Source organism: Phaenicophaeus curvirostris, chromosome 8 (genome assembly GCF_032191515.1).
Source record: "Phaenicophaeus curvirostris isolate KB17595 chromosome 8, BPBGC_Pcur_1.0, whole genome shotgun sequence".
NCBI lineage: Eukaryota > Metazoa > Chordata > Aves > Cuculiformes > Cuculidae > Phaenicophaeus > Phaenicophaeus curvirostris.
Genome location: NC_091399.1, coordinates 11,712,985 through 11,739,547, shown reverse-complemented (window position 1 = coordinate 11,739,547; position 26,563 = coordinate 11,712,985). Strand labels below are relative to the sequence as shown.

At 45.7% G+C, this 26,563-nt stretch overlaps 1 protein-coding gene across 1 annotated transcript; it reads left to right on the top strand.

Moving 5' to 3' along the window:
- The first annotated feature begins 18,915 nt into the window (after positions 1–18,915).
- Positions 18,916–25,972, top strand: RGS4 (regulator of G protein signaling 4). Its single transcript, XM_069862479.1, has 5 exons — positions 18,916–19,149; positions 21,598–21,702; positions 22,653–22,714; positions 23,396–23,562; positions 24,076–25,972. Exons 1-5 carry the CDS (start codon positions 19,106–19,108, stop codon positions 24,325–24,327), a joined length of 630 nt encoding a protein of 209 aa, XP_069718580.1. The 5' UTR covers positions 18,916–19,105; the 3' UTR covers positions 24,328–25,972.
- The last annotated feature ends 591 nt before the right edge of the window (positions 25,973–26,563 follow it).

The window sequence follows — 26,563 nt, the reverse complement described above, 5'->3', positions numbered from 1 at the left end:
AACTTAGATTGGACAATTCTGTGAAAGATAATAAAAAAATCTTTCTACAAATATAACAACAACAAAAGGAGGCCCAAGGAGAATCTCCATGCTTTACTGGATGCAGGGGGGACATTAGTGGCAAAGGATGAGGATAAGGCTAAGGTATTTCATAGAATCATAGAATCACCAGGTTAGAAAAGACCCATCGGATCATTGAGTCCAACCATTCCTATCAAATCTAAACCATGCTCCTCATTCCTTAAACACCCCAGGCTTGAGCCTACAAGAAGGTGCCTCTTGTGCACAGGTGAGCATCTCTGAAATCTCACTCAGGCTCCTGTAAAACGTGTTTCTGTTCAGGCTACATTTTGATCTGCACTTTCTGCATGTTATCACTTGAGGGCAGCTGAGCTCATGTCGAGTTTCACTTTAGCTAAGCACGATTTGATCACATTTTAAATTTTTAGCTGTAAAATTACACAAAACCCAGTACAAGAAAGGAAAAACTCATGGCTTTGGGCCTGGCCATGCCCATGATGTGCCAGGGAAGCTGTAGTTTAATAACCACCACCTTCCTAGGTGGGAGAAGATGCTCATCCACCCCTACTTGAATACCTCCTGCTTCAAAGGCTGGATGGTGCATCCAAAGATCACACGTGATAGTATTTCTATTTCCTATGGTATTTCTTGACACAATCTGGCCTACACAGGCCTCAGCTCTTGAATGGAAATTGCTAGCAAACAGTGTTAGTCACATGGAAAAAAATGGTTGTTCAGTGACCATTGTTAAGTCCTCAGTGTTTAATAGCAGCTGAATCCCACAGTGATAACAGGAGGCTGAGTAAGTCCAGCCAAAGTTAGATTCTTGAAAAGGATGGAAATTTCTTATCTCTTGTCCCTAGCAGGAGTGACTTAGTGGCTTTTTAAGGACACCATGTTGGGCATATTTGAACACACCAGAAATAAGCACCAGAGCTCCCCAGACAGAGGGACACAGGGTCTGATCGAGAAGGCCAAGGTGTATGTAGAGCAGTGAGTCTTCAAATCACAAGTATGTGGTGAAAATAAACCTGAACAGAAGTGGTACTCAGTGGCTACACACCCCACAACAGGCATCCAGCTGACTGTTGCCTTCTTGCAATCCTCCTGGCAGTGGTGTCAGTCCTTGTGCCATGCCTTATCCTTCCTTAGAAGATATCAAAGTTTTATCCTGAAATTTTTCCTGCCTGCATTAGCAGCTGTGAATTTTGGGAATGTAGGTATGGGAGATGGATGTTCCTGTCTCTGACCTTAGTGATCAACATTGTGAACAAGTGTGAGCTGAAGTGATCCGATGTAATCTGAACTGACAATGAAAGAATGAGCAATGTGGCCTTGCAAAGCTCTGAGTTGGATAATTACCAGGGTAAAAGCATGACTAATTGGATGAGGTGCTGGCACACAGGTGCAGGAAGGAAGCTTTCTTTATTTAAGATGAAGTACTTCTAGGTCCTCCCTAACACATTTGGTTGAGATTTCCTTTTAGTGGGACCAAATGCTACCTGATGTGTAGAAAGAATACAGGATGTCAAAGCTGTCCTTTCTTTGTGTCAATGTTGGACCAGATGGGTCCTGACTCCCTTCCAGGCACAGTTACTCTGTGATTCTGAACTGACCAAAGTACTCAAGAGTCTCCCTCAATGCAAACAAGTCATCAAATTGTCCCCAGTGAACCAGAAAATTGTAGAGCAAAAAACAGCACAAACTCCATTGATCTTTGGCTCCATTCAGCATAGCAACTAAGTACTCCCCAGCAGTTTGCTCTACGACATGCTTTCCAGGGATTGCAGTTCCTTATTACGAGGGGGGAATGCACACGGCTCTGCCTTGGACAAGGTGCTACAATTGCTACTTCCCTGTCTGTGTAATCAGCAGAGAAGTATGTTTTAGGGAGCAGCTGTTGAACAGAAATCATAGATGGTAATTTAGCTGAAGTTGAGGCAGAACCAAAATATAAAGCATTCACCAAAGCAGGTGTTTTGCTGCTGGCAGGGCTGTGTTGTGCACTCCAGCAGTGGGCAGTCAAAGTCCATTCTAAGTGTCCACGCAGTGTCCAATCTGTACCAAGGGTAGGAGGCTGGAGACGTGTTCCCAGCATCCAGGGAAAGGCAGAAGTATTGCCTTTTGTTAGAAAATAGATTCCCCCTGGCCTTAGCACTGTCCTGGGGACTAGGACCTGAGTGGTGTCTGCAGGCCAGATAGGAGAAGGAGAAAGGTTCAGTGTAAGGAAAAGAGTGAAGCAGCTTTGATTTATTTTCTGAGACAGATGAGATCATTTCTGCCCTCCATGTCACAGTCCTGGGCTCTTGTATTTTTCATGCTTCATTACAAGTGTTTGTAATTATATGAGTGGCTTCAACCACCAATTAAGCCTTCATTTGGAGGCTGCTCTGGATGCTGGAAGCAATCCATTAGCCTGGGCTTCTGCCAGGGAAAAACACTGCATTGTCTTAACAACTGCACCAGCTCCTATCTGCTTAATGTTGATTTTCCTATTAAGTTCAGCTAATACTTTTCTAATTGTGTGAGCTGAGCTGAAGTCAAGCTGAGTGACTTTAGCAGGCTGCTTCCTAGACTGAATCAAGGATGAGCAAAACCCTCACGAACACTTCACTGTTCACACGTTCAGTTGCATCCAAACGGTGCGCGTTCTCCCCAAAGCTGACTCAGATTTTATGTGTGCCCCTTGTGCTGCTTCCCAAGGGAAGCCCCACACAGTCAGGAGCTGTGGATGCTAGAAAGCATACTTGCCAGAGCACTAGGGGTCTGGCTTACCCCATGAGGTACCAGAAAGGATGCCATGGAAATCAAAGGCCAGCCCACATTTCTGCTTGTGGACGAGACATAGACCAGGAATTATTCCATGGATTCTTTAAGGCAGATGATACAGTACGAACAGCCTGAGAGGGAAGATTTACAAATGGAAGGACTTGTTATATCCACAGCTCTGATCATTCACACTGTGTGGAAGGGAGGACATTGAAGGAGGTAGGAAATCTCGGCCACTATTTTGAAGCAGAATGCTTGGGGGTGCCATTCACACCACTCATGAGAGAGTGCTATGGAAAATCTACTGTTTAAGGCACTTGCCACTGTGGTTGAGGCAGAAGTGTGATGTGGAACACCTCTTCTCCCACTATCCAACTGGAGAGGAACCACCTGACTGCAGGCTGGACATCTCTGTTCAGGAGCTGTTTCTGGAATTCTTAAGGAAAGGTGGGATTTTTTCCTTTTGGGAGAAAGTGCAGAGGCAGCGTCCAAAGAAAATGTGTGTCATATCACACTAGGAGATGAAAAGTTGCCCATTCTCTGAGGCTTTTGCTGAAAAACAGAAGCTATTATCAGCAGATGACTGACAGCCATTGCTGGAGGAGGCCCACATTCTGCCTCCTCCTTCTCAAGCCTAGTCTCTCAGGCTACAGTTCAAAAATATATGTGATAAATGAAATTTAAACAAATATGTAGATTCATTGCTGACTAAGAATGAACCTAAGCACATGTGATCGTATTTAATAATTTAATTACATATTCTTTAATTAAAAATGGCCAGGCAATTAAATAATTTAATAAAAAAAGCAAATTTAATTTTAATTTGCTCTGAGTAACAGCTATTCTTCAAATTAAAATATCAATAGGATAGAAAGCATTTTCATTTTAGAAGCATCACTCTATTTTAATTTTAAGGCTTGCAAGATCTAATACAATTATTACACGGTAATCAAGTTTTAATGCCATATTTCATCCTAACATTGACTAATGGAAACTAAATTCACACTGACTCTCAGCAGCTTGTGTTTGAAGCTGGTTTGCTTACGAGTGCAACAGCGTTCTGATTCAAGCCCCTCACAAACACAGCTCTCGGTATGGCTGTTGCCAGACACTTCAAAGAGAGCCTGGGCCAGCCCAGTATGACAGTGCCCAGTGCTGGCCAGGACCCTCAGGGACAACAGGCTACCAGAACTCATTGATGGCCACAGGAAGACCTGTGCTTGTGGCTCATGCTTGGACTGGGTAGATCACCAGGTCTCATCCCACAGACCTTTTGCAGCATTTGTTTTTTTCATGAGTTTGTTCCTATATTAAGAGAGGATTAAGAAAATGAGCAAGATTCAGATGTTTAAGGTAGGAAATAGGTTTGGTAGCAAAAATAATCATTGTTCTCTTGAGCATAAAAAATAAAAATCAATTTCAAAAAATTATATGTTGTAAAGCTAGATAATCTTGGAATTTCTGGCAGCAAAATGTGTCTCCTGCTTAAGGCTTTTGATATACAGAGAGGAAAATTTAGAGAGCCCAAAATTCACCTCAAAACAGTACTAGACATCCAAAGAAGTCCTTATTGTAGATGATTTCCTGGTGGCATAAAGAAGCAAGAATGAGCCAGGGCTATTGCAGAACAAAGTTGAAAACGCTAATTGACTTTTACTCACTGGGAGAGAAGATGTAGCAAGATGAATGGCTTTGTGGTTTCAATCATTAGAGACTGTGAGGTGAGAGTTTCTGGCTAATGGGACTGCAGTGGGCAGAAATTGCTGTGTTAGGGTTGTTATGAACAGTTTGCAAGTTGTGCTCATAAAGCACCAGAGGAGTGAGCAAAACCCCAGCTGACACCACACAGAGAGGCAGAAAGAGAGCTAAGGCTGTAAAGGACCAGAGAGGAACTGGTCAGCACTCAAAGGCTGCCTTCCTCTCTCAGATGAGCAGCGCTGCACAGCTTTTCCTGGGGAGGTCAAAGATAGACCATTAGTTGGTCCCTGTACAACCTGCCCTGCTCCAGTACTAAAGGATGGTGCCCCTCAGTGAAGGCACAGCCTATGCTAGGGTCATCCTTATCTCCTGGCTTGTCCTCATTTATGGAGCATCTCCACTCCTGCTGCTTCCTAACACAGCCTGTTTTGCAGTGAGAAAGTGACTGAAAGTCTGATGAGCTGCAAATTGTCACCAGACAAGCCCTAGAAGGAAGGAGTTGCTCTTCTGTCTTGTGGCCTGTCTTCTTGAGGAGAGATGCCTCCTAACCACCACAGTCAAACATGTTTATTTGTTGAAATAATAAGGTATGAGTACAATGCTCCTTATTTCACATCATACACATCAGGGTTTGTTCTGGCTGCTGGAAGAAGTGAGCTCAGAAGTAATCCAACAGTCAGTTTTCTAATATTAGACTGGAATTGACTTTATTTACTTTTACAAACTTGGCCAAGGCTCAAAGCACTCTAATGTTATGTATTCTTCAGTAAACACAATTAACTGGAAACTCAGAAACACTGATATCATATTTTCCCTTGGGACTGGTCACTGTGTGCTACTTTCTCTAACCGTAAAATCAGCTTCCTTTTCCCCAGGGTTGCAGAGTAGGTGAAAATCCATTTGGCTAAAAAAAAAAAAAAAAAAAAAGTGAGTGGGTTTGATGATGAAGCTGAGCTTGGCCTCCTCCAAGTGATCCATTCTAGTACTTCATGATCTTACAGATGGAAAAAAAACTTGTCTGCTGTTTAATCTGATCCTTACTTACTGTAATTCAGGAGAAATACTTCTTGTCCTTAACCAGCATAGACATATTGAACAGTTTATTGTTTTTCTGTCTGTAACTGAAGCCTTTTATGGATGTGGCATTTAGGTACTTCGTGTATCACTACCCTGCATACCTTTGGTCTGCTGACTTCTAGACTGAACAAACTCTCATTCTTCTATCTTGCCTTATAGGTCTCTGACCTGGGCTCTCTCCAGCTGTTCTACAGCTTCTTGAAGAGGAATGCCCATCTTCCAACCTCTTGGTTGGACATTCATTAGACTGAATGTCTAAATGAGACAGAGTGTATTGATTGTCCCACATATACACACAGAAGAGATTTGTAACAGAAATGTTAAGGTTGAAGTGAAGTCTGAATTGAAATATGTGTACGTGAACAATGAGGGAAAAACAACAGAATGAGGATTAAAGGAATGACCTGTGCTGTGTTGAGCTCTCTTCCCAGAACTGGGTTCCAGGGATGACATTCCTGCTTGTAAAACTGAATAATGTGTTGGTGGCATGACCAAAGGGCCTGTGCTTTGGTAAGGTCACAGCACAGACAAGTCATCAGCAGAGGACACCACATGCCAGAGAATGGCATTGAGGTTGCAGCAATTCACATACCATTGCATTTCCTGCATGGAAAACAAACATGCCCAGACTAGGAGAAGCAGATAATGCTCAAATCTGTAAAGTTTAGCCCACACTGTTGGTAGCAAGAAGGGCACTGAGTACAGCTTCAAGCTGACATGTCTGGCTTTCTGCACCTCCTACATCTTGACCTGCCCTCAGCAAACTTTCCCTTCCATTTTTCCAGCAACATCAGGCTTTGCTGTTCTCCTGTCTGTACTTCCAGGTCTTTCGTTCCAGGATTTTAGAGCTCCTTTCTTTAAAATTTGAGCCCTTTTTGGTCTTTCTGCTCACAGAGCCCAACCTGCCTCCCCTACTGAACTGATGGGGTTTGGACAAAGTGTGCATATATTACAGAATTTTAAAAGCAGTAAAACAGCATGGTGGGATTCAGTCTCTGTTCTCCAGCAGTCAAAAGTAAAGGCAATCTACAGCAGAAAATTGGAGAAAAACAGAAACAGAAACAGTTGACACCGGATTTCATGCAGTAGAGTAACTGTTCAGCTCAGCACTGTCACGTTGTTGGACCTTGGCTATGAAAACACATGTTGCAGGTGTCATGTGTTGACAGGGTCTGTTCACTCCTAGTATGAGCATCATGGCTTGACAGGCCAGTGCCTCTGGGGATGAGACACCAGGCCAAAGATGCTAAACTGGTCCTAGGACAGTGAGATCTTGAGCAGGAGCAGTCTAAGCTTTCATGAGAAATACCTTGAGCCACGCTTTCAGTTGTTATGGCACTGCTTGAGCAGGTGAAGTCCTTGGTCCCATTCCTTTCTCCATTGCTTTTGTTACTTTTTCTAACTGGGATGCAGATGGCAAGGCAGATGGCCTCTGTGCCTTCTGGCTCACTTCCTTCATAACTCCTCAGAGGCTGCTTCAAGAGTTGCTTCAAGAGTTTCTCAAAAAGAAGATACTTTTGGAGCACAGCCTTTGCTGGATACAGAGCGCATCACAATCCCCATGGGGAAGCTGTAACAGAATAGCTCTGCAGACCAATGAAAACATGTTCATGATGGTGCATTTAGATTACAGTAGCACAGAGTCCCTCAGTGTAACAATGATAAGCACCAGTGATTAGCAGAGAAACCACGCTTGAGATCTTGTTTTGATTTCTGCTTCAGCCTTCACTTAATGCACATCAGGGACCAGGGCAAGGAAACACTTTGTTCTCATATCTTGCAAAGTCACTCAGATGCATAACATGAATCACAGAGGCAGCAGGAAAAGCAGAGAAGGGACAGTTCAAACACTTTATTGCAGCTATGGGGAGGGGTGAGCTACACCTATCTCTATCCCAAACTGCCTTTAAGCCTGTTTTGCGTCAGCTGCCTGTCACTCTAAAAACATTTCAGACTTCAAGGTAGATTCCCTGCAGCCCTTGTCTATGAGAATAGGAAAGGTAAGCACCCCCGAAAGCCTCCAGAACGAATCAGAGAGTTTAAATTATCAACTTTCTCTGCATTAGCCTCACAACCAGGCAGGGATTGCTCAGGGACTGTGCAGGCTTTCGTGGTGAGCACAGTTAGAGCCAGCGTGCTTGCAGGACAGGTGACAGCACCAGGGGCGGGTGTCACCCTGACCCGTTGATTCAGAAGGCTGAACTCTGAAGGGGGAATGGCCTTTTTGCTTATGATAAGGCTTAAAGTCAGAGCTCTTGCAGTTTATGAGAGGTGTACAGGCGACCAGTCAGGTGAGGTGCAACTAGATTCCTGTCTTTGTCCCCCTGCATCCTTCTGAAGCTGGGCCACTGTGCCACCAGGAGAACCTGCCACACCATCCAAAGGAGTGTGAGTACCAGGGATCCAGGTATGACAGTAGCCTGAATTCTTGGCTGTTTTCCCTTCTGAACCTTCTGTTCTTCTTTCATCAGCAAGTGCTTAAAATTTTTACAAATCTGTAATGCTTATTCAAAGGTTGAGCTGCAGATGCACTGGCCCACATGAGAGGGGACAGACCTTCTGCAGAGGGCAGAAATTGCAGTACCCCAACTGAGGGTGAGCCCAAAAAGAGCCATAGGTGGTTTTGGCAGCATTTGTCTCTGACAAGGAAAAAATGCCTCATCAAAGCTCAATGTTAACTTAGAAAACAACAGGTGACCACTGTGCTCTCTCCCAGTGCAATACCTTACCAGATGCTCTGCAAACCTGTTGGCAAATAAGCCCCACATATTTTAGTTGAAGGAAGCAGAATTACTGGTAGATAGCAGTGAGGAATGTTGAAGAGAGGGGGAGCAAAAAGAAATCACTCCAATATGAAGGATTCCAGGCATCTGATGCTGTCTTAGGCAATTTCGTTCTTTGCCTAACAAACAGCAACATTTGCTGTTGAAAGCACATCTGAAAGCTGTGGGAGTGTATAACGACTATAAGGAGCTTCTGAGCTTTCTTGCTCTGCTTTGTAAATTCGTGTCTCATTCCTGTTATATTTGCAGTATTTTAGCTGCTCTTACTCAGTACATAGGTGATTCTCCTTTATGAACTGCAAACACTATATAATAAAGACAGTTAAGGATGACGCTGAGCAGAAGGTTCATGCTGGAGGCACAGCTCCCCCAGAGATCCCAGCACACTGTCCCAAAGCACTAGAGCACTGGTTTCAGCTCTGTGGCCTCCCTTGCAGGGCAGCAAGGCCACCTAGTGCATGCATGTCTTCCCTCCAGAGACAGCCAAGTCCCCCTGGAGACCCTTGGCTGCCAGACAGTGTTCCAAAGGATCATCTTCTTCAGATCCCATGGGATGTGTCGTCCTCCTTCCCACAGCTACTCTCTGGGACGTCTCCTCCTCCTGCCTTCTCTGTACATCACTGATGACTTTTTCCCCTCCTGCTCCCCTACTTTCCAGCTCTCATGACCCCAGACTTTCCCATTTCTTGCCATCGTGGCTCCATCCTATTCCTCAGCCTGGCCTTCCCTCCATGGGAACCCCAACATGCTGGTGCTCATGGGGCAATGGAGAAATATGGCTAGGGTCTGCTGACAGTAAGAAGGTAGGACCCATTTCATGGAGCAGGGGCAAATGCAGAGTGCAGTGGGATTATGGCATGAGGCTGTCTCAGTGACAGAGAGAATATACAATGCCCAGGGAGGATTTGCTGGCTGATGAGATGTAGGGCATGTTTTTATGGGTATCTAGTGTGCTCTGTAACAAACCAGAGAAGAGCAACAAAGCTGGTGAGGGGGCTGAAGAACAAGTCTTACGAGGAGCGGCTGAGAGAGCTGGGGTTGTTTAGCCTGGAGAAGAGGAGGCTGAGGGGAGACCTCATTGCTCTCTGTAACTCCCTGAAAGGAGGTTGTAGAGAGGAGGGTGCTGGCCTCTTCTTCCAAGTGACAGGGGACAGGACAAGAGGGAATGGCCTCAAGCTCCGCCAGGGGAGATTTAGGCTGGACATTAGGAAAAAATTCTTCACAGAAAGGGTCCTTGGGCACTGGAACAGGCTGCCTAGGGAGGTGGTTGAGTCACCTTCCCTGGAGGTGTTTAAGGCACGGGTGGACGAGGTGCTAAGGGGCATGGTTTAGTGTTTGATAGGAATGGTTGGACTCGATGATCCGGTGGGTCTCTTCCAACCTGGTTATTCTATGATTCTATGATTCTATGAAACCAGGGTCCACACCTGGCAAACATTTCCAGGTGGGACAAGCTCATGAAATTAGGCTAGGTGGCAATCTCGTGTGAGGGTTTTGTGGGTGAAGTTTAGCTGGACTGACTGGGACTGCAGCATTATTTCACAAAATGAGGAAACGCAATTTGTCAGTACTACCCTCAACAGACACTTGCAATTTCCTATGAAGCACAAATAAGGCAAACACTGTACTTACAGAATATCAAGCACTTTGTACATGATGGCAGTCAATTTATACCATGATAATGCCGAACAGTACAACTTCTTTCAGAGCCATGCTTCTGTTTAGAGTTAGCTTGTCCCTCCACTGATCAGAAATGGTACCCTGCATCTGAACATACTTGATCTGTCCAGGTCCATTATGTATCTTTGTGGTGCCATCTCTGAGATTATCCAAGGCAGCATTTCCTTTGGTTCTCACATTACACATTTAGGACCACAAGTCGTCTGTGGATGGCAGTTCAAGCATTGGTGCAACAGTTCTTGGTCAGATGCCTGAGTGATCGAAGTAATCTTGAATTAGATAAGCCAGTTATGGATACTGGAGTTTTGATTAAGAACACACGTAGAAGCCCATATTTTTTCCTTCTGCATTTAAGCTAATTTCTAGCTGAAATACCAAAGCACAAATATGCCTTGGGACAGCAGCTTGCAGGAGTGTCATCTGCTGAGCCAGCAATCGCAGTCTTTAGCAACCAGCCAGCATCCAGAGTACCAGAAAGACAAAAAAACATTGTTTCAGAAGAGACAGTAAGATCTCAGCTACACGTGTCCTGCTGAGAAGTTCAGAAGGATGAAATGTAACAACATGGTGCATTTACTTCTGTTCTGAAAAAAAGCAGACATTTCTAAATGATGAAGCATTAGATGTTGTTACTCTCAGCATGATGGTCAGCATCAGCCGCAGGGCACAGCCATGTACCATGTGCTATAGCTATTACTCACAGCTCATTCTCTGGGGTTTTTATCTCCTTCTGTAGCACAGTGGATCATAAAATCATAGAACCATAGAAACCCTAGGTTGGAAAAGACCTTTGACATCATCAAGTCCAACCGTACCTGTCCACTACCAAATCACATCCCCAAGCACTTTATCTACCTGTCTTTTAAATACCTCAAGGGATGGTGACTCAATCACATCCCTAGGCAGCCTGTTCCAGTGCTTGATAACACTTTCAGTGAAGAAGTCCTCCAATGTCCAATCTGAACCTCCCCTGAAGCAACTTGAGGCCATTCCCTCTCGTCCTATTGCCTATCACTTGGATGAAGAGACCAACACCCACCTCTCTACAATCTCCTGTCAGGTAGTTGTAGACAGTGATATGGTCTCCCCTCAGCTGCCTCTTCTCCAGGCTAAACAACACCAGTTCCTTCAGCCACTCCTCATATGACTTGTTCTCCAGCCCCTTCACAAGCTTCGTTTCTCTTCCCTGGATACACTCCAAGACCTCAATGTCTTTCTTGTAGTGAGGGCCCCAAAACTGACACAGTATTTGAGGTGTAGTCTCACCAGTGCTGAGTACAGGGGCAGAATCACTTCCCTGGTCCTACTGGCCACACTGTTTCTAATACAAGCCAAGTTGTTATTGGACTTCATGGCCACCTGGGCACACTGCTGGCTCAGGTCTGAAGCTCAAATCTGCTTGAATTTTCATCAGTGCTGCAACATAAATTCCAAATAGCAAGAGGTCTCGGCAGAACAGAGCTCACCAAGTAGTGACTGTTTTCCTGCAGTTTTCTGTCTCTTATACACTGTATGCATTCCTACGCAATCAACCTCTGCAGAAAGTGACTTTTTTTCAGTGTAGGAATTCCAGATTTTTATTACACTGGCTGTTTGTCACTTGCAGTTTCATTCCGTCCAATTCACCTCCAAGACAGAGCTTGAGGAACTTCAGGCTAGCATCAGTTGTTTTCAGTTCAGTGCATTTTGCTGCTTCCTTTTTGTGATTTCTAAACTTGCTGTACTTCTGGGATGACTGATCCATTGAATACCTGGAACCTTTTAGAATTGCCCTTCAGGCTGGGGCCACATCAAAAGCATTAATTCTACTTGTAGTCAACTCAGCTATTGTATGCAGCAGGCTGGCACCACACTATTCTTTCCAATGAATGCTGTTTCTCTGCTGCAGATGCTTGTCCTTGCTTTTTTATTTCTTTAGCCTGCAATCATGATGCTCTGCCACCTCATCCACAGACTTGTCAGACATCATCTTTTAGATAACTGCCATAGTGTTGAGACAGGCATTGACAGATACTTGCTGCTTCCAAGCTGCCTTTTGTAAGCAGGCTTAGATAATTAAACAACTAAACTGTGAGTAGAGCAGTAAGCAATGTACTTTGGATGTTGAGCCACCACCCCATAAACTAAATGTCCACTGGGCTTTGCATTTCTGAATAAAGCTGTAGACATTTTTTCCCTGGCATGGGCCCTTGTGGTATTGTTAGCAGAATGACAAACACATAACCACACTAGGAGGTTATATGTGGTGCTTTATTTCGAGGCCCCGGGAACCAGGGGTACACACCCAGATCTGGTTCCAAAGACCGTCACATCGCGTCCGCTTTTTATTCTCTAAAAGTTTCGCAATCTATTGTATATTCAACAGGTTACTTCATTATCTAATACATATGCATAGGTAGGTTACTTCATCGCCTTATTGCGACATCAGTCTCTATTGCGCCTGCGTAGCCCCCTCTGGTGGTCGTCCTGATGAAGTAAGTAGTCTTCCTCAGATGAAGTAAGTAGTCTTCCTCGCATTGTCTTTATTACATCTTGTTCTTTTGGCAAACTCGTCGGTTTTTCTTGGCTGGACCCGCACTTATCTCCACTTGACCGCTCAGGTATATCTTTCTTGCCTCCTGAAACCTATTCTTCTGTCCTTCACAAGATTTATGACGGTCTTTTGGCTGTTGCAGGTGTATGTTCTACTTGGGTAGGGTAGCTAGTACGTACTTTTCCTAAGCATACCTGGATCCTATTTGTTACGTGAGGTCCTTTGAGCAAGTACCTCGGGTCTGTTGCTAGGATACGTTAAGAATCAACAGAATCATGAAATTTTACATTCAGTCTTAGTTCCTGATTAGTCGATGATCAGTGTTTTATCCTACTTTAAGTGTAACTTTCCTAGCAGTATGGCAGCTCTAATCCTGCTGATCTGCCACTGGAAAAATAAGAGGGAAGGAAGGAAGAAAGGTCCATCTGAGGTTAAGACAGTAGATCTCACTAGATCTGCAGTGACAGAAGTTTTAGCCTTGCAGCCTATAACTTCATCCTCTAGTAACTGCCTAGGCAGAAGATAGCTCAATAGCATTAAAAAGTTGGGCTTTTCAAAGCTGAAGAAAAGAAGCCACTGCACACCTGGGTTGCTAAAGTGCAAAAGGTGTCAGGAGTGTTTTTATTTTATGCGGCATATAAAGGCATCTTAATTTCTGATGCTTCAGCCCTCTTCCTTTATGCCTTCTCCTCCCCTGTACCTTAGGGCACGTTCAGCTAAAACAATTGGCCCACAAGTGAGAAAGTGAGAAGTTTCCTGGTGAGGGTTGCACAAACCACTGACTCGTAGTTGACACAACAATGGGCCCATGGAGGTCAAACTGAGCTGTGCCACCATCGCCCAGCACAGCTCCTGTATCAACAGGAGATGTCTCAGTAAGCTTCAAATAGTAAGTGCAAAGAGCTTGCAAAGAAGAACATGAAGGAACAGAGAACTGTGTTCTTTATAAACAGCAGCTAAATTCCTGCTACATCATATTTCAGGTCAAAAATATGGAGTGAAAATACTTAGACGTGGTTGCTGTGAAGAGTGAAATTATTTACTGTAAGAAGTCTACACTGTGTGTCTCGCTAAAGCCACCTTTGCTTAGGGGGAGTAGCACCCAGTTCTTGGCGGCTGTGCATCAGCCAGGGTGTATGGGCTGAGGAGGAGCTGGTAGCACATAGACAGGATAAAACCAGCTCCTTCACACCCCCAGAGACAGAAAAGGCAACGGCAGCGTTGGGGTCTGGCACTGGGAGACTTCCAGAGGAAGAGCTGAGATAAAGTGCAGGTATCCACTCAGTGTCCCTGGCAAAGGTCCAGAGAGTGTGAATGTACCTGTGGGCTACACAGCTCTGGCTTGCACTGAGGTTCTTGGAGAAATGGGCTACAGACCTCTCAGGACAAAGAGTATTCTGTTTTCATATATTGTAGAATAAAAGGAGACTGCAAGAAAGCTGTGCTCTGAGAGGGGGTGAGCTATGTAGTCACAGAGCTATTAACCTTTTTATGAGAGCAGGAGCACTATTAGTGTGGACGACAGCAGGCTCATTTGAAAAGATGGTGATACAATTGATACCAGATAAGGTGGTATAATGGAAAAACAGGCCTTTTTAACGAGCTTAATAATGCTTTTATGAGGGCATTGTGGTGGTGAAATAGATTTATAAACGAATATGACTTGCTATCAATATTTGACTTAAAATGTCATAAGATCCATGTTAAATGGACTAAAAGTGGCTAAATGAGACATTTCAGAGTGATTTTAGTGTTGGGAAAGCATCAGTGAACCGGCATATGTTGGCTTGGTTTGTGGCCCAGCGTTATTGAAAACTTTCTTAGTGGTTAAGAGGAAATGTTTAGGGGGATGGTAATCAAGATGGGTAGTAAGATGGCAATTTGGGAAACTGGACAGCAAATTACTCAAATTATAGCTTTTTCTGTTGTCTGATGCCCACAAACAAGAACAATAATCAGACAAACCCCCCCCACACACACAATTATTTCACCAGCAAACTCAAACCAGGAGAAAAAAAAAATATTTGAGCTGAAAAATAAATACTCATTTGATACAAGATGAAATATTTCCTTCTAGGTTTTCCTTCTAGGTAGTAACAGGAGAAGCAGTCAGCCCAAAAGCTGAAGGCTGAAGCAAAGAAAAATCCAACTAAAACCCTCCAAATTTTTATGAACTTCCAAGCACTTAGAAATGACAAAAATCTATCAATGTTATAGCTGCATATATAAGTAGAAAACTTGTCAGATCATGAGAAGTCTGTACAAATTGTATGTTTGGTTGTATGAGCTGCATGAAGTCAGAGCTGAGGGACCTGCCAGATGACTGTTCTAACAGAGCATCACTTTAGGAAATAGGAGGCTGCATAAGAAACTATAACAACAAACCAAAGCTGGTTTGCCTTTAAAAGTTTGTCTTTGCCTCACCCAAGAGAAGCAGAAAGGTGACTGGGTCACCCTGGAGGTACATCCACGGGAGAAGGAGTCTGTATGAGCAGCAAATCAACTCTGTGGAAGAACACTGAGTCATCCCTTTTGTGAGCTGCCTCAGGGGCTGGTTGTGAGGGCCATGACTGTGGTCACATATGAAGTCAGGCTGTACATAGCAGAGACATGGGAAAGAATGATTTTCTCAGTGTATGCTATGGGACAGCATTTCTGGGAATCCCTGTGCTGGCAAGACAACCCTATGGGGACTAGTGTGGCCTCTCTATTTGTCTTTTAGAGAGGTCAGGCCATAGTCACTGCCCTGGAACAGGAAATGTGGCTGCATGCAGGGGCAGGCACAGGCACACACTAAGCTGATTGATCCAAACCGTCCTTCCAGGGCTCTCTGCTCCCAGCTCATTAGCCGTGATTCAATCAAAGCACACAAATCTGTGGAGAATGATGCAGACCTTATTATGGGGAGGAAATCTTACCCACTAACAGGTGTACTGGAAGAGAAATCAATGGTTGGAGGTTGTGCTGGAAGGGATTTAGTGCATAGTGCTTTTGTGAGGAGCAAATCAGGGAGTTCAGCACACCTCCAGGCGCCCTCCTCTTAGAATGGCTCAGCTCTGGGGCCGTGTGTGTTGGCAGAGCTGTCACCAGAGCAGCTGCTCCTGCAGGGCTTCTGCAGTCTGGGGCCTTGGGGACCAGTGCCACTCAGGTTAGTGCTTCTCAAGGGTGTGCAAGGTTCTCCAGCCCCTCAGCAGTGCTGTCAGCAGAGCAGATCAGGGGCCAAAAATGCCCTGGGTGGGGATGCCCATAAGGAAGATAGGCAGTGCTCTGCCCATGAGAAAGGTGGGCACCCAGGCAATTTGCTAGCACAGTCATAAAGCACTTGGTTGGCTTCACAAGAGGAGGAGGAGGAAAAGCAGGCCACTGTTAACCTCTGCAAGGCAGACCTGGGAAGGGAACAGTGACAAGAGAGGCTCTGTCCCAGCAGCACATCCTCACAGCTCCCATGTCATGTCATTTATTTCCAGTGATGCAAAGCAGCCTTCTTCCTCATGCACTCATGCATCCCATAGCATATTGCTCTGAGATGGGAAGAGACTGAGGCAGGAGAGCCCTGTGCTGTCAGGAAGGCAAGCTCAGTTCTGTGCAATGACCACTGAACCAAATTCTCTGTGGTCCCTTCTTCCTCACACAGCCTGGATGTGCTGAGCAGAGGGATACATGCCATATGTACTTGTGTATGGGGATCAACATGTGTGATGTTTTTCCCTAGCAGTAATGGTGGGAGGAAAAGCTTCATGTCATAGCCTTGTTTCCAGCTGCTTGGAGAGGCAGGGCAGAGGATGCAGCAGGGACAAGTGAGTAGGGTGTGAAGGATAGCACAGTGGGAACCGCGGATGTTCACTATTTTGCTGTCTGTTGTGAACCCCTGTGTGCCTTCAAAGCACTTCACAACCAAGAGAAATATTGGCCAGGGAGTCCTCTACTGCTAATTTTCCCATGCTGCAGGTGAAGCGAGCCAGAGGTGATGTGACAGGCACAAAAGTGGTATGAGCTGCCACTTCTCTATTTGGCAGGGTGGAGGAGATTTCAATGTTGAGCACAGCACAGACTGTGCCATGGGAGAAGAAGCCTGACTATGAGGATAAGAGATAGGAACAAGCTGGAGCAGCTAAGAGGATATTGAACTGCAACTGCCGGGAAACGCAGTTTAGAGGAGAAACAATATACAAACCCAATCTCCTCACATGGTGGCCAGACTGAATCAGTGTATGTTTATGAATTGGAAAATGGGAAATTTCAACTGCAGCATTTCTGGGTATCTCCGTACCCAGTCCAGGGAAAATGGTCCTAATCGTAAATCCCTTCAGGACGGCTGTTGTGATGCCAGAGTTAGAGATTTCTTATCCCAGCCCATTCACGCAGAAGCTGGAATATCCAGAAGGTGATTTGATATTGGCACCATCAGCATTCATTTGAGTGTCATTAGAGCTGAACAACTTGCAATCCACAGTGCACTGTGAGATTCCTAAATCTGGTTACACACCAATCTGCAGAGAAACTGCAGAATTTCCGTGTTCTGTACAGAGGTTTCCTGCCCTAGCAAGCAGATTTTGGGAGCTTCCTAAGCCAAGAGGTCAGGCTCTGGCTGCTGCAGTTAGAGTGAGAGCTTAAACATGTCTTGACCACGTTGTCCTTGAACATCTGGAATGAATGTGCTGCAGTTGCACATGAACAGCAGTAACATTGCACAAGGTTGAGATTAAAATTAAATTAATCAAATAAAATACTTAACAATAAAATAATTAATTTGTTAAAGGTTTCCCCTTGGCCATATTCTACTCTTTGGCTTCTCTCTTCTCAAAGAGAAGATATCACAGAGCTTTAGCACCAATTCTGCCAGTGCTCAGTCACTTCCCACATATCCACACGGACACTGTGAATTCCCCAACATTAAAACCACTAGAGGTTTCACTGAGCTGAAGTTTTACACTGCTCTGGAGTGGATTGTTAGTCCAAACAGCGCAGGATTTGCAGGCATGTTGCCTCAGGTTAGGCAACAGGATAGACACATTCATACAAAAGCATTATAAAGCTAATTAGAGCATTGCCTTTCAGTACAGTTAATGATCCAAGAGGATGCAGTATGCCAAGGCAGCTAAACTAGTCTGGCATTTGGGTCTTCTGTACTGCTGGCTGTAGGCTCTAGAGACACAGAAGGGAAAAGCTGCAACTTCTGCAGGCCATGGGAAAAGTATTTAAAGGTCTCTGGGGAGAGAGAACACAGCAGTGGGTAGCGTAGGCAGAAAGACTGCTGCTGCTGAACTGAAGCTTCTTTATTTCACAGCAGGAGCAAGACTTGAAGTGCAGCAGACCATGTGCATGTCCATCTGCCCATACCTTGCCCCTCTTTTATAATGATGGTACAGGCTGTGCTGAGCCATGACTCAATAAATATCAACCAATTCTCTCTCTCCAGAGGGGCAGCTGCATTCTGCACCCTCGAAGAGCGAAGGACAGGTGATATAGCTAGAGTCATTCTGCTCTCCCATGGAACTACATCAGAGCCAGGCAGTGCAGTCACCACCAAACCCCACCGCCAGATATTTCACGGATTCATCCTTTAGCACAGATAGCCTCAATGCTACCACAAAGTCCTCTCTGGGCAGACACAGGTATACCTATTGTTTTAATTAATCACCTACCCCTGGGGACTCAGGGACTTCTGAGTTCCAGCGTCTGGCTTTTGATTAAGGGCAAATTCAGAGGAAGAAGCAAGGTATTGCAGTGATATCTATATATCTAAGGCAGCCATGTTGTCAACCTCCTGTCTTTGTATTTCCTACACATGTACATGAGCTGTCCCCAAATATATGTGTGCCAGGATGCACATGTTCTATATTTTAATAGTGATATGCCACTCAGAGCTCTTTTTTCAATCTCACTAAAGGCATATATCCACATGCCTCTAGAATAAAAGAGGACAGTCTCGTAGTTCCCTAGTAAATTTACCTTCCTCTTTCCTTATAGCTCTGGTTTCTGCATTTGTCGGGATTATAGGGTCCTTTTATGTTAAAATTCTTGTCCCTTGTTTTCCCCAGGCTGCTTTAAATATAAGGGGGATATGAACAGAGGAAACAGCAAAGCTCATCTCACTTCTCAGAAATGATTTTCTGACTCTTTTCACTGTCCCTGAAAATCTCCTCCAGCTTTTATCTGCACCGTTCCACCGTTTGCAAAAGAGGAAAGCCCCTGAAGCTTTTCCCGACCTTTTAAAAGCACACACCTCTGCAGCCAGTCACCAAGCTTCGTTTCTGGTAAGGTTTTCAATCCCATTCGCTCCTTTGTTTTGGCTTATACGTCACCCTCTTCCTCTTGCTTGGGTGGGCAAAAAAAGGGGATGGTTGCTGCTGCTGTGCTGACTCCTGACTGGGTCACTGAATGCTGCTGGGCTGGCTGGGCTAGGCTATAAAACAGAGCCAAGGCAGCGAAGCTGGCTTAGAGACAAGACTGAATTCTGCAGGCAGTGGAGGACCCACACGCAGCCTGTGCCTCCTCTTGTGTTGTTGTGTTTCCTGGAATACAGAACCGACCTCAGAGCAAGATGTGCAAGGGACTTGCTGCACTGCCAGCCACTTGCTTAAAAAGGTACTGTTTCTTCTATGTGTCTGTTAATAGTCTTGTTAGTCTGGAGATACGCTGATGTATTACACTTTGTGTCTGAAGCAGAATTGCAGAAAGATTTGGCTCTGATTCATTTGTAAGATTAGATACAAATGATTGCTTAGAGGATTTTTTTTTTTTCTGTTAATCAGAAGCAGAATTGCATAAAGATTTTCTAGGAGCTATGGGAACTCTAAGCCCACCCTTCACATCAGCAAAACAAGCAGCTTTTAGCATTTTGATATTCTCGTCATCTGCCACTGCTGCAAGACTCACACCCCTTTTCTCCTTTGAATCCTCTTTCTCTGCTGAATTTTCTTTTCTTGATTTTCTGAGGAGGAAGCAAGGCAAACAAGGTACCAAAAAACTTGATGTTCATTTGCCAAAATGCATACCAGATGCAGAAACCCAGCCTGGCAGGACCAGAGACCCAGTTGCCAGCAGGCAAGGATGGGATGTGGGCCAGTCCAGGGCACTGCAGCTCTGGGTGCGGCACCTGCCAGTGTGATATTAGCTAGTGTGCCTGGGTGTCTACTAATTGTGGGGGACCGTGACAGGCTGTACTCTGGTGCACAGCACTCTGGGGCCAGTGTGGGGTTGGCCATACCTGCATTGCATGATGCCAGTCAGGATGGGCTGAGCTGTGCCCTTGGCATGGATGCAGGATCCGGCCACATCCCAGTGTGCAGTACCAGCCAGGTATCCCAGTCCTGGCAGAGTAGAGTCTGTACACCCCCAAGCATGCCCTCAGCAGCATGGCCTGCCCCACAGCCCAGCATGAGCAGTTCTGTATGCCTGCAAGTTGGCCATGAGCCCTTCTAGGGAGACGTTACTCCCTGCCAGGTACTATGAGGCCTGTAGAACGGCACCAACCCCACAAACCTCCCTGCTCATCCAGCCTGTGCAAATTTGCACCTCTGGTGGCATAGCGCTACCTTTCTGGGTACTCAGGAGCACTTCTGACACTGCTTCCTGGTGGCTGTGCAATGGGAGAGGATTGGGAAAGTATAAACTGAGACTCGGGCTGCTCCCTGCACATAGTGGATAAGAAAACAAGGGCTGAAAATGTCAGGAAAAAATATTGACAACTTCCCCCCTAGTTTGCAGGAACATTTGGTGGAGGTAAAACGATAACATTTGAAAAAATGAAAAAAAAAATCACATTGTTTACCAACTCTGTCCAGGATTCTTAAGAAAATCTTTCTCTTCTAGAAAGCTGTGGCACTCACTGCAAGCCGCAGTGCTCCTGTTTCCTCCTGCTGCTGCTGCCCTGCAGACCCCAGCAGCCTCCTGGGCCATGGCAGCACAGAGCAGAAGCTGTGCCTGGGCAGGGCCTGGGTCTTGGCCCTGGTCACACACACTCCACTCCAAAGAAGCTGTGAGTTTCCTTTGCTCTCTCCTTAGTGCTGGAGTTGTTAAGGAAACATTTATGATCACAAAAAAGCAATGAGATAAGATACGGCTAGGACTGCTGACAGGGTGCTATGGCTGGAGCAAAGAGCAGTGCTGGGAGACTGAGCAGCTACCAGATCTCAGCCCCGTGGTACAACTTACTGCTTTTCTTCCAGACTCTGATCTGAGGAGCAGGAGAATAATTTCCTGCTTATGCTGTCATTGCACCCTGCAGTAGGCCAGAGCTTGCAACTGTAAGCAAGCAGGACTGATTTACCTGCCCCCCGCATCCTCAAACTGGAAGGAAATCCAGAAAGATGCTGAGGGAAATACCAACTGCATATCTAGATGCTGCTGTCAAGCAGTGGTTGTCCTGAGCACACTGCAAAGCAGAGCAACATTAAGCATGTATTCTTATAGCTGCTTTCCATGGAGGAAGGGAGCAGCTCGCAGTCAGCGTGGGCTGGTTGTGTTGAAGCTCCTGGCTCATCTCTTGATTTCACCGCATGGTTCTGTGCCTAGCCTTTTGCTTCCTCCCTTCCTTCTACCATGGGCAGCTGCATGGTGGGGTGGCCTGGCATTACCCCACTGTTCCTGTAGCTGGGTGATGAGGTCAGGAGATGGCAAGGTCTGCAGGAAATCATTAGGAAGGATGTAAGAACTGCACACTGGTAGCTGAGCAAATCAGTTTAGGGAGAAGCAAGACATCTACAGAACAGTGATGCCTTTCTATCTCAATATTTTAACTGTAAACAAAGAGTAGGAAAATAACAGCTTCTCCCCCTTTACTAGGCCTGCCTCAAGACTAATGACCTTCTCAGCAAAAGAATGGCGCTGTTGAATATGAAAAATTACTTCTTTGACTTTGCTGTATTTGTCTAGCAACAGAAATGTGAGGAGTGGAAAGTCAGTACTGTATCGCCAGCAGTTACCTGCATTTGTGTCACTGAGTAATGGTGAAAGAGCTTAGTGTGAGTGAGGGGGCTGCAGAGGGAGTTGTAAGGCATTATCTTAATATCATACTCGAATTGTTTCTTCCAGTGCCAAAGATATGAAACATCGTCTGGGCTTCTTTCTGCAGAGGTCAGACTCCTGTGACTACAGCTCTTCCCAGGGCAAGAAGGAGAAAATATCTTCAAGCCAGAGGTAAGAACAGATGCTGCCATATAGTTAAGCCCGGGCTGGCTGCAATGTAGTATTTACTCATTCACTGAGATGAACTTCTTTACTGTTTCTTCTGCTGCTTCCCAGTACCTCCTGAACACCTGTGTTTGAATCTAGGGTGGCAATAATCCTCAGGTATTGATAGTCCCTGTCCATGAAGAAGGTTGAAATAGAGGTTCCTTTCTGCCAGCATTTCTGTGATTCAATATATGCATGTGCCCATGCAAAGACTTGTTCAGGCTCCTGCTCAGTGGAATAACACCATCACAAGACCCTGTGCAACTTAACATATTGCAGAATCGGCATCACTGACTCTTTGGATTTGTGCAATGGGCCACACAGCTGCATAGAGGTATTGGCACAGAAAACGGAGAGCAGCCTGTCAGGGTATGACTGCTCGCTCTCACTGAGGTGCAAATAGATGGTATCCTGTCCAAGGAGAACTCCAAAGGCCAAGTTATGCTCCTGGAATAGATGAGCCCTACGATGTTCTGGCTTGGTGGAGAGAAAGAATGCAGGATGTGTTCCCCATGTGTTCCTAGTTCCCCTGTTCCTCTCTCTTCTATATAGCTACTGCTATCCCTGACAGGCTAAAGAAGTCAGCTCTTTAGAGATAACTGACAGGACCCGTATGACTGATCCCAGCTCCATGCCCCAGTAAGAGATGCCAGTCACAAAATAAACACAAAGTCCCCAACAATTTTTTCCAGGAAAATTCCTTTCCTGCCCATGGCTAGTGACAGGAATTGCAAACTGGACCTGGGATCCACAGGGGTCTCTGTAAAGCAAGCATACATTACTTTCTTTGTCTCTTGAGTATGCTCTAACAGTCAGAGAAGAAAAATTTCTAATGGTGCCAAGCAAAAAACAAATTTTTCATTTGTGTACTCCCCTCGAATTGTCCCTGTGTTTCTCCCTTGGTCTCCTTTTAGGATTAGCCAAGAAGAAGTCAGAAAGTGGGCAGACTCTTTGGAAAACTTGATCCATCATGACAGTAAGTAAAGAGGGCCCTCCTGCTGCCTGCAGCATGTGTGCTGTGAGCAGTCCCTGTAGGGGGCATGGGACGTTATCTCTTGGCAGCACACACTAGCTCTTTTGGCCACACAGGCCTCTGAGAGGGGTGGTCCTCTTGGTCATATTCAAGGCACATTCCCAGTGTATCATGAGTGAAGCTTTGACTTAGGCTTAGTGAAAGGGGAGGGCAAGATTGCAGCACACAAACAGTGGGTTAAACGAAAACCAAAAAGTGGAAAACTCTTTGCAGCTGAGCCCATGGGAGACCATTTGTCTTCCCATCAGTTCCAGGCAACACTAATGTCCTTGAGGTTTCCTTCTCACTGTTCCCATGGCCTGAGACTGTGGTGTGTGTCGGCTGTCTCCTCGGGGCCTCCTGGGAACACGAGTTGTGTGACACTTAGGGTCAAAGTGGGGGAGCAGGCAGCTGAGGACCCATGTGTGACACTTCCATGGGGCCTGTCTGAATTCCAGCCTCCCTCAGCATGCATGAGAGGTAGCTATAGAGGCAGGCAGCCGTCCCCATTGCTAGACCCAGGGGAGCTGCTCATTCAGCTCTGGGAAGGCGAACGCGGAATTGCTGTTTGCTGAGGTTCACAGGTATGATTCCCCAGGAACCAACACACTTACCTCATCTGGTTTTCCTCTAAATAATCTATAGGAGGACTGGCTGCTTTCCATGCTTTTCTCAAATCTGAGTACAGTGAGGAAAACATCGAGTTCTGGATCAGTTGTGAAGACTACAAGAAAACCAAGTCACCAGCCAAGCTCAGCCCCAAGGCCAGGAAGATCTATGATGAGTTCATCTCAGTGCAAGCAACAAAAGAGGTATGTGCATAGAACATTTCTTGGATGAAGGTATCACCCAAAATTCTGAACCAGGCCAGCAGCACAGGAAAGTAGAGATTAGTAGTTTCACAAGTGTTGAAGGGTGCTGCTTCTCTGGCAGTTATCAAGGGAATGGTGTCATTTTTATTACTTTTGTATTAAACTTGGATAGAGAGAAAGTTGGTTTAGCTACAACCATGTGGCCATCCCATGTGCACACTCAAATGGGAGAAGACTGAGACGACTATGATTCCCAGTGTTCCAGCCATACAGTTGTTTGAGTTTCCTGGCTGTCTGCATCCCAGAGGAATATGTGTCATTCTCCTCTGACAGTTTGTCTGACGGTTCGTATGCAGCTGCACAGATTCTGCCAAGGCTACAAACAGCCATTGCAAACAACTGTCCACCAAGGACAGCTGAAGCACACTTGGTGGAGAGATGCTTGGACTTTCCCTTACTTCTGCTAGCCACTTCTGGGACAGATTCTACTTACACTGTCCCTTTGGCCTACAGGTGAACCTGGATTCATGCACACGGGAGAAGACAAGCCACAATATGCTGGAGCCTACACTGTCCTGCTTTGATGAGGCTCAGAGAAAAATATTCACCCTCATGGAAAAGGATTCTTACCGCCGTTTCCTCAAGTCCCCCTTCTACCTGGACTTGGTCAGCCCACCTGGTGCTGGCTGTGGGCCCGAAAACTGCAAAAGAAGCCATGCTCACACCTTAGACTGCAACTCCAATATCATTTCTCAGTGCGCCTGAACGTGCAGCAAGGCAGGAGCAGGCTGGGCTCTTGCAATAATGTATGGCAGCAAAAGTATTCATTGGCATGAAGCAACAAATCTGTCTCCAATAGCTGTCTAATGTCCTAGTTGTATCCCACGTCATGCAACAGCCAGCATTTGTAACCCAAGCCAGGCTCAGTTTGTGTAGCAAACCCTCCTCTGACTCCATCGGTAGAGAAGCCCTGGAGTCTGTCTGACAGGAAAGCTGGGTGCAATCATTGCGTGTCCTCCACATTCCTGGCAAGCCCTGCAAGGGCAGTAGGGGAGCACTCGGTCAGTCCCAGCACGCCCCACCGAGGGCCCAGTGTTGCAGTGTGACACCTAGCAAGAAGTAGGGGAAAGAAGAAGCCAAGGGAAACGTTAGGGACTGTGATCTCCCCTTTCTCATAGACAAAAGCTTAGGTGAAAAGGACTTGCTCTGGTCCTTAGCTGTTTGTAGAGCTCCTAAATGTTTAGGCTCAGTAGCATTTGCTCAGGATTCAGACTGTGCTACATTATGGTAATGGGACACAGGAAGCATTTCTGCTCTCTTTTGAAGGGAAACCAAATCTTTTCAGACAAACAGCCTCCCTCAATCATCACAGCCACAATTGCAGGGAAGCTCTCCCTTCTGGCCACTTCTCCCTCTGTAGCCTCTAGCTTGTGCTGGCCAGGGATCTTTCTTAGGGCTGTACAGAGCTGGTTTGAGGGGAGAGGTTCATTATTTCATGTTATTAATTGTGTCATTCATGCTTCCAGGTTAAATACTATAGCTAAGAGAACAGAAATATGTTCCTTCTCTCCCAGACAGGCAAATATATATTACCGATTCTGGGAGTGCCATCTGAATTCAAGTTTCCCTGCCCTGGCTTGTATGGAGCAGATTGTGATGGAATAGGAACACTACCACCACAGCTGGGGAGGAAAAACCCTGTTTGGGAGTACTTGAAAATGTCTTTTTTCTTTCAATGTTATTTATGTAAGTGTGTATTTCAGTAGTAGCATGACTTACTTTCTTCCTGAAAATGGCAGCAGGAATGTGTCAATGTCGTTATTAGTCCCAGACTTTGCCAGAAGGCAGCTTGCTTTTTAATCACTGCAGTTAGACACGGGGACTTCAGGACTGACACTGAACTGCAGCTGGAGGCACCAGGAATAGATGCAGAGCTTGCTGTCTAGGGCCGCAGTAGTGGGTATCACCATCCAGCAGCTGGAACAGCCCACTCTGAGAAGTCCAATGGCTGTTAGTGAAACTGTCCCCAACCCTCGATCTGTCCTTTGTTGTATATTGCTGCTCTGACAACCATGTATTCCTCACTCTGAATCCCAGTCCAGACAACAGTTCTCACATTGGGGTTTTGACATGGCAGGAGGAGACTGCAGTTCTCCATCAGGCATGTCTAGACCCACAGACAATTATCTATTCTGACATTTGCTTTATTTTGTATTTATTAGATTGCACTGACACTACCCCCGCATGTTCAGCTAAGACATGGAGAGGCTTGCTAAAGCTCTGAACATGGCCAAGCATGTGGCTATGTTTTATTTTCCCTTGGTACTAGGAACACTTGATAACTCATGCAAAAAATTGTATTGATATTTAAATAATAATGAATACATTATAAATAAAAATGTTTGCATTAGTACCTTCTAAAATGTCATTCTGTGAACCCAAGAAAATGTATGGAGATGCAATTCATTGGCCAAGGTTACTCTAGAAAGTCATTTTACAAATGGCTTCACTCAGAGGTTTATTTAAATTATGGAAAGATGAAATAGCCATTATACCCTTCAGCACCAAGAGTCTGAGGAAAGCAGGGCTTTTTTGGGGGTGTGTGCCTGACAGTGAGCTCAGCACAGGGACAGCCCATCTTGGCCAAAGGGCTGGGTGAGCATGAGGACCCCTTGACAGCCTTGGAGGGGGGAATGTAAAGAAGCATCTCCTCACTGCAAATGTTTTCCCAACTGGAGCTCCAGAGAACACATTTTAACCTGAAGCTCAACCCATCCCTGGGCCCAAACCATGCAAGTGCAGAGCACATGGCTGGGAGTGAGCAGGGCTGGGTTTTGCTCAGCCTCTGCCCTTGCAGGCACCGTGGCTGCCATGGGAGTGTAACCAACTCTGTGAGCTGAAGCCCAAGGCAGTACAGGGCAGCAGCACTGAGCGGGGTGCCTGTGCCACACTGGCACCAAGGAGTTTCCTCTGGACCAGCATCCTGGGTGATAGTTTTATT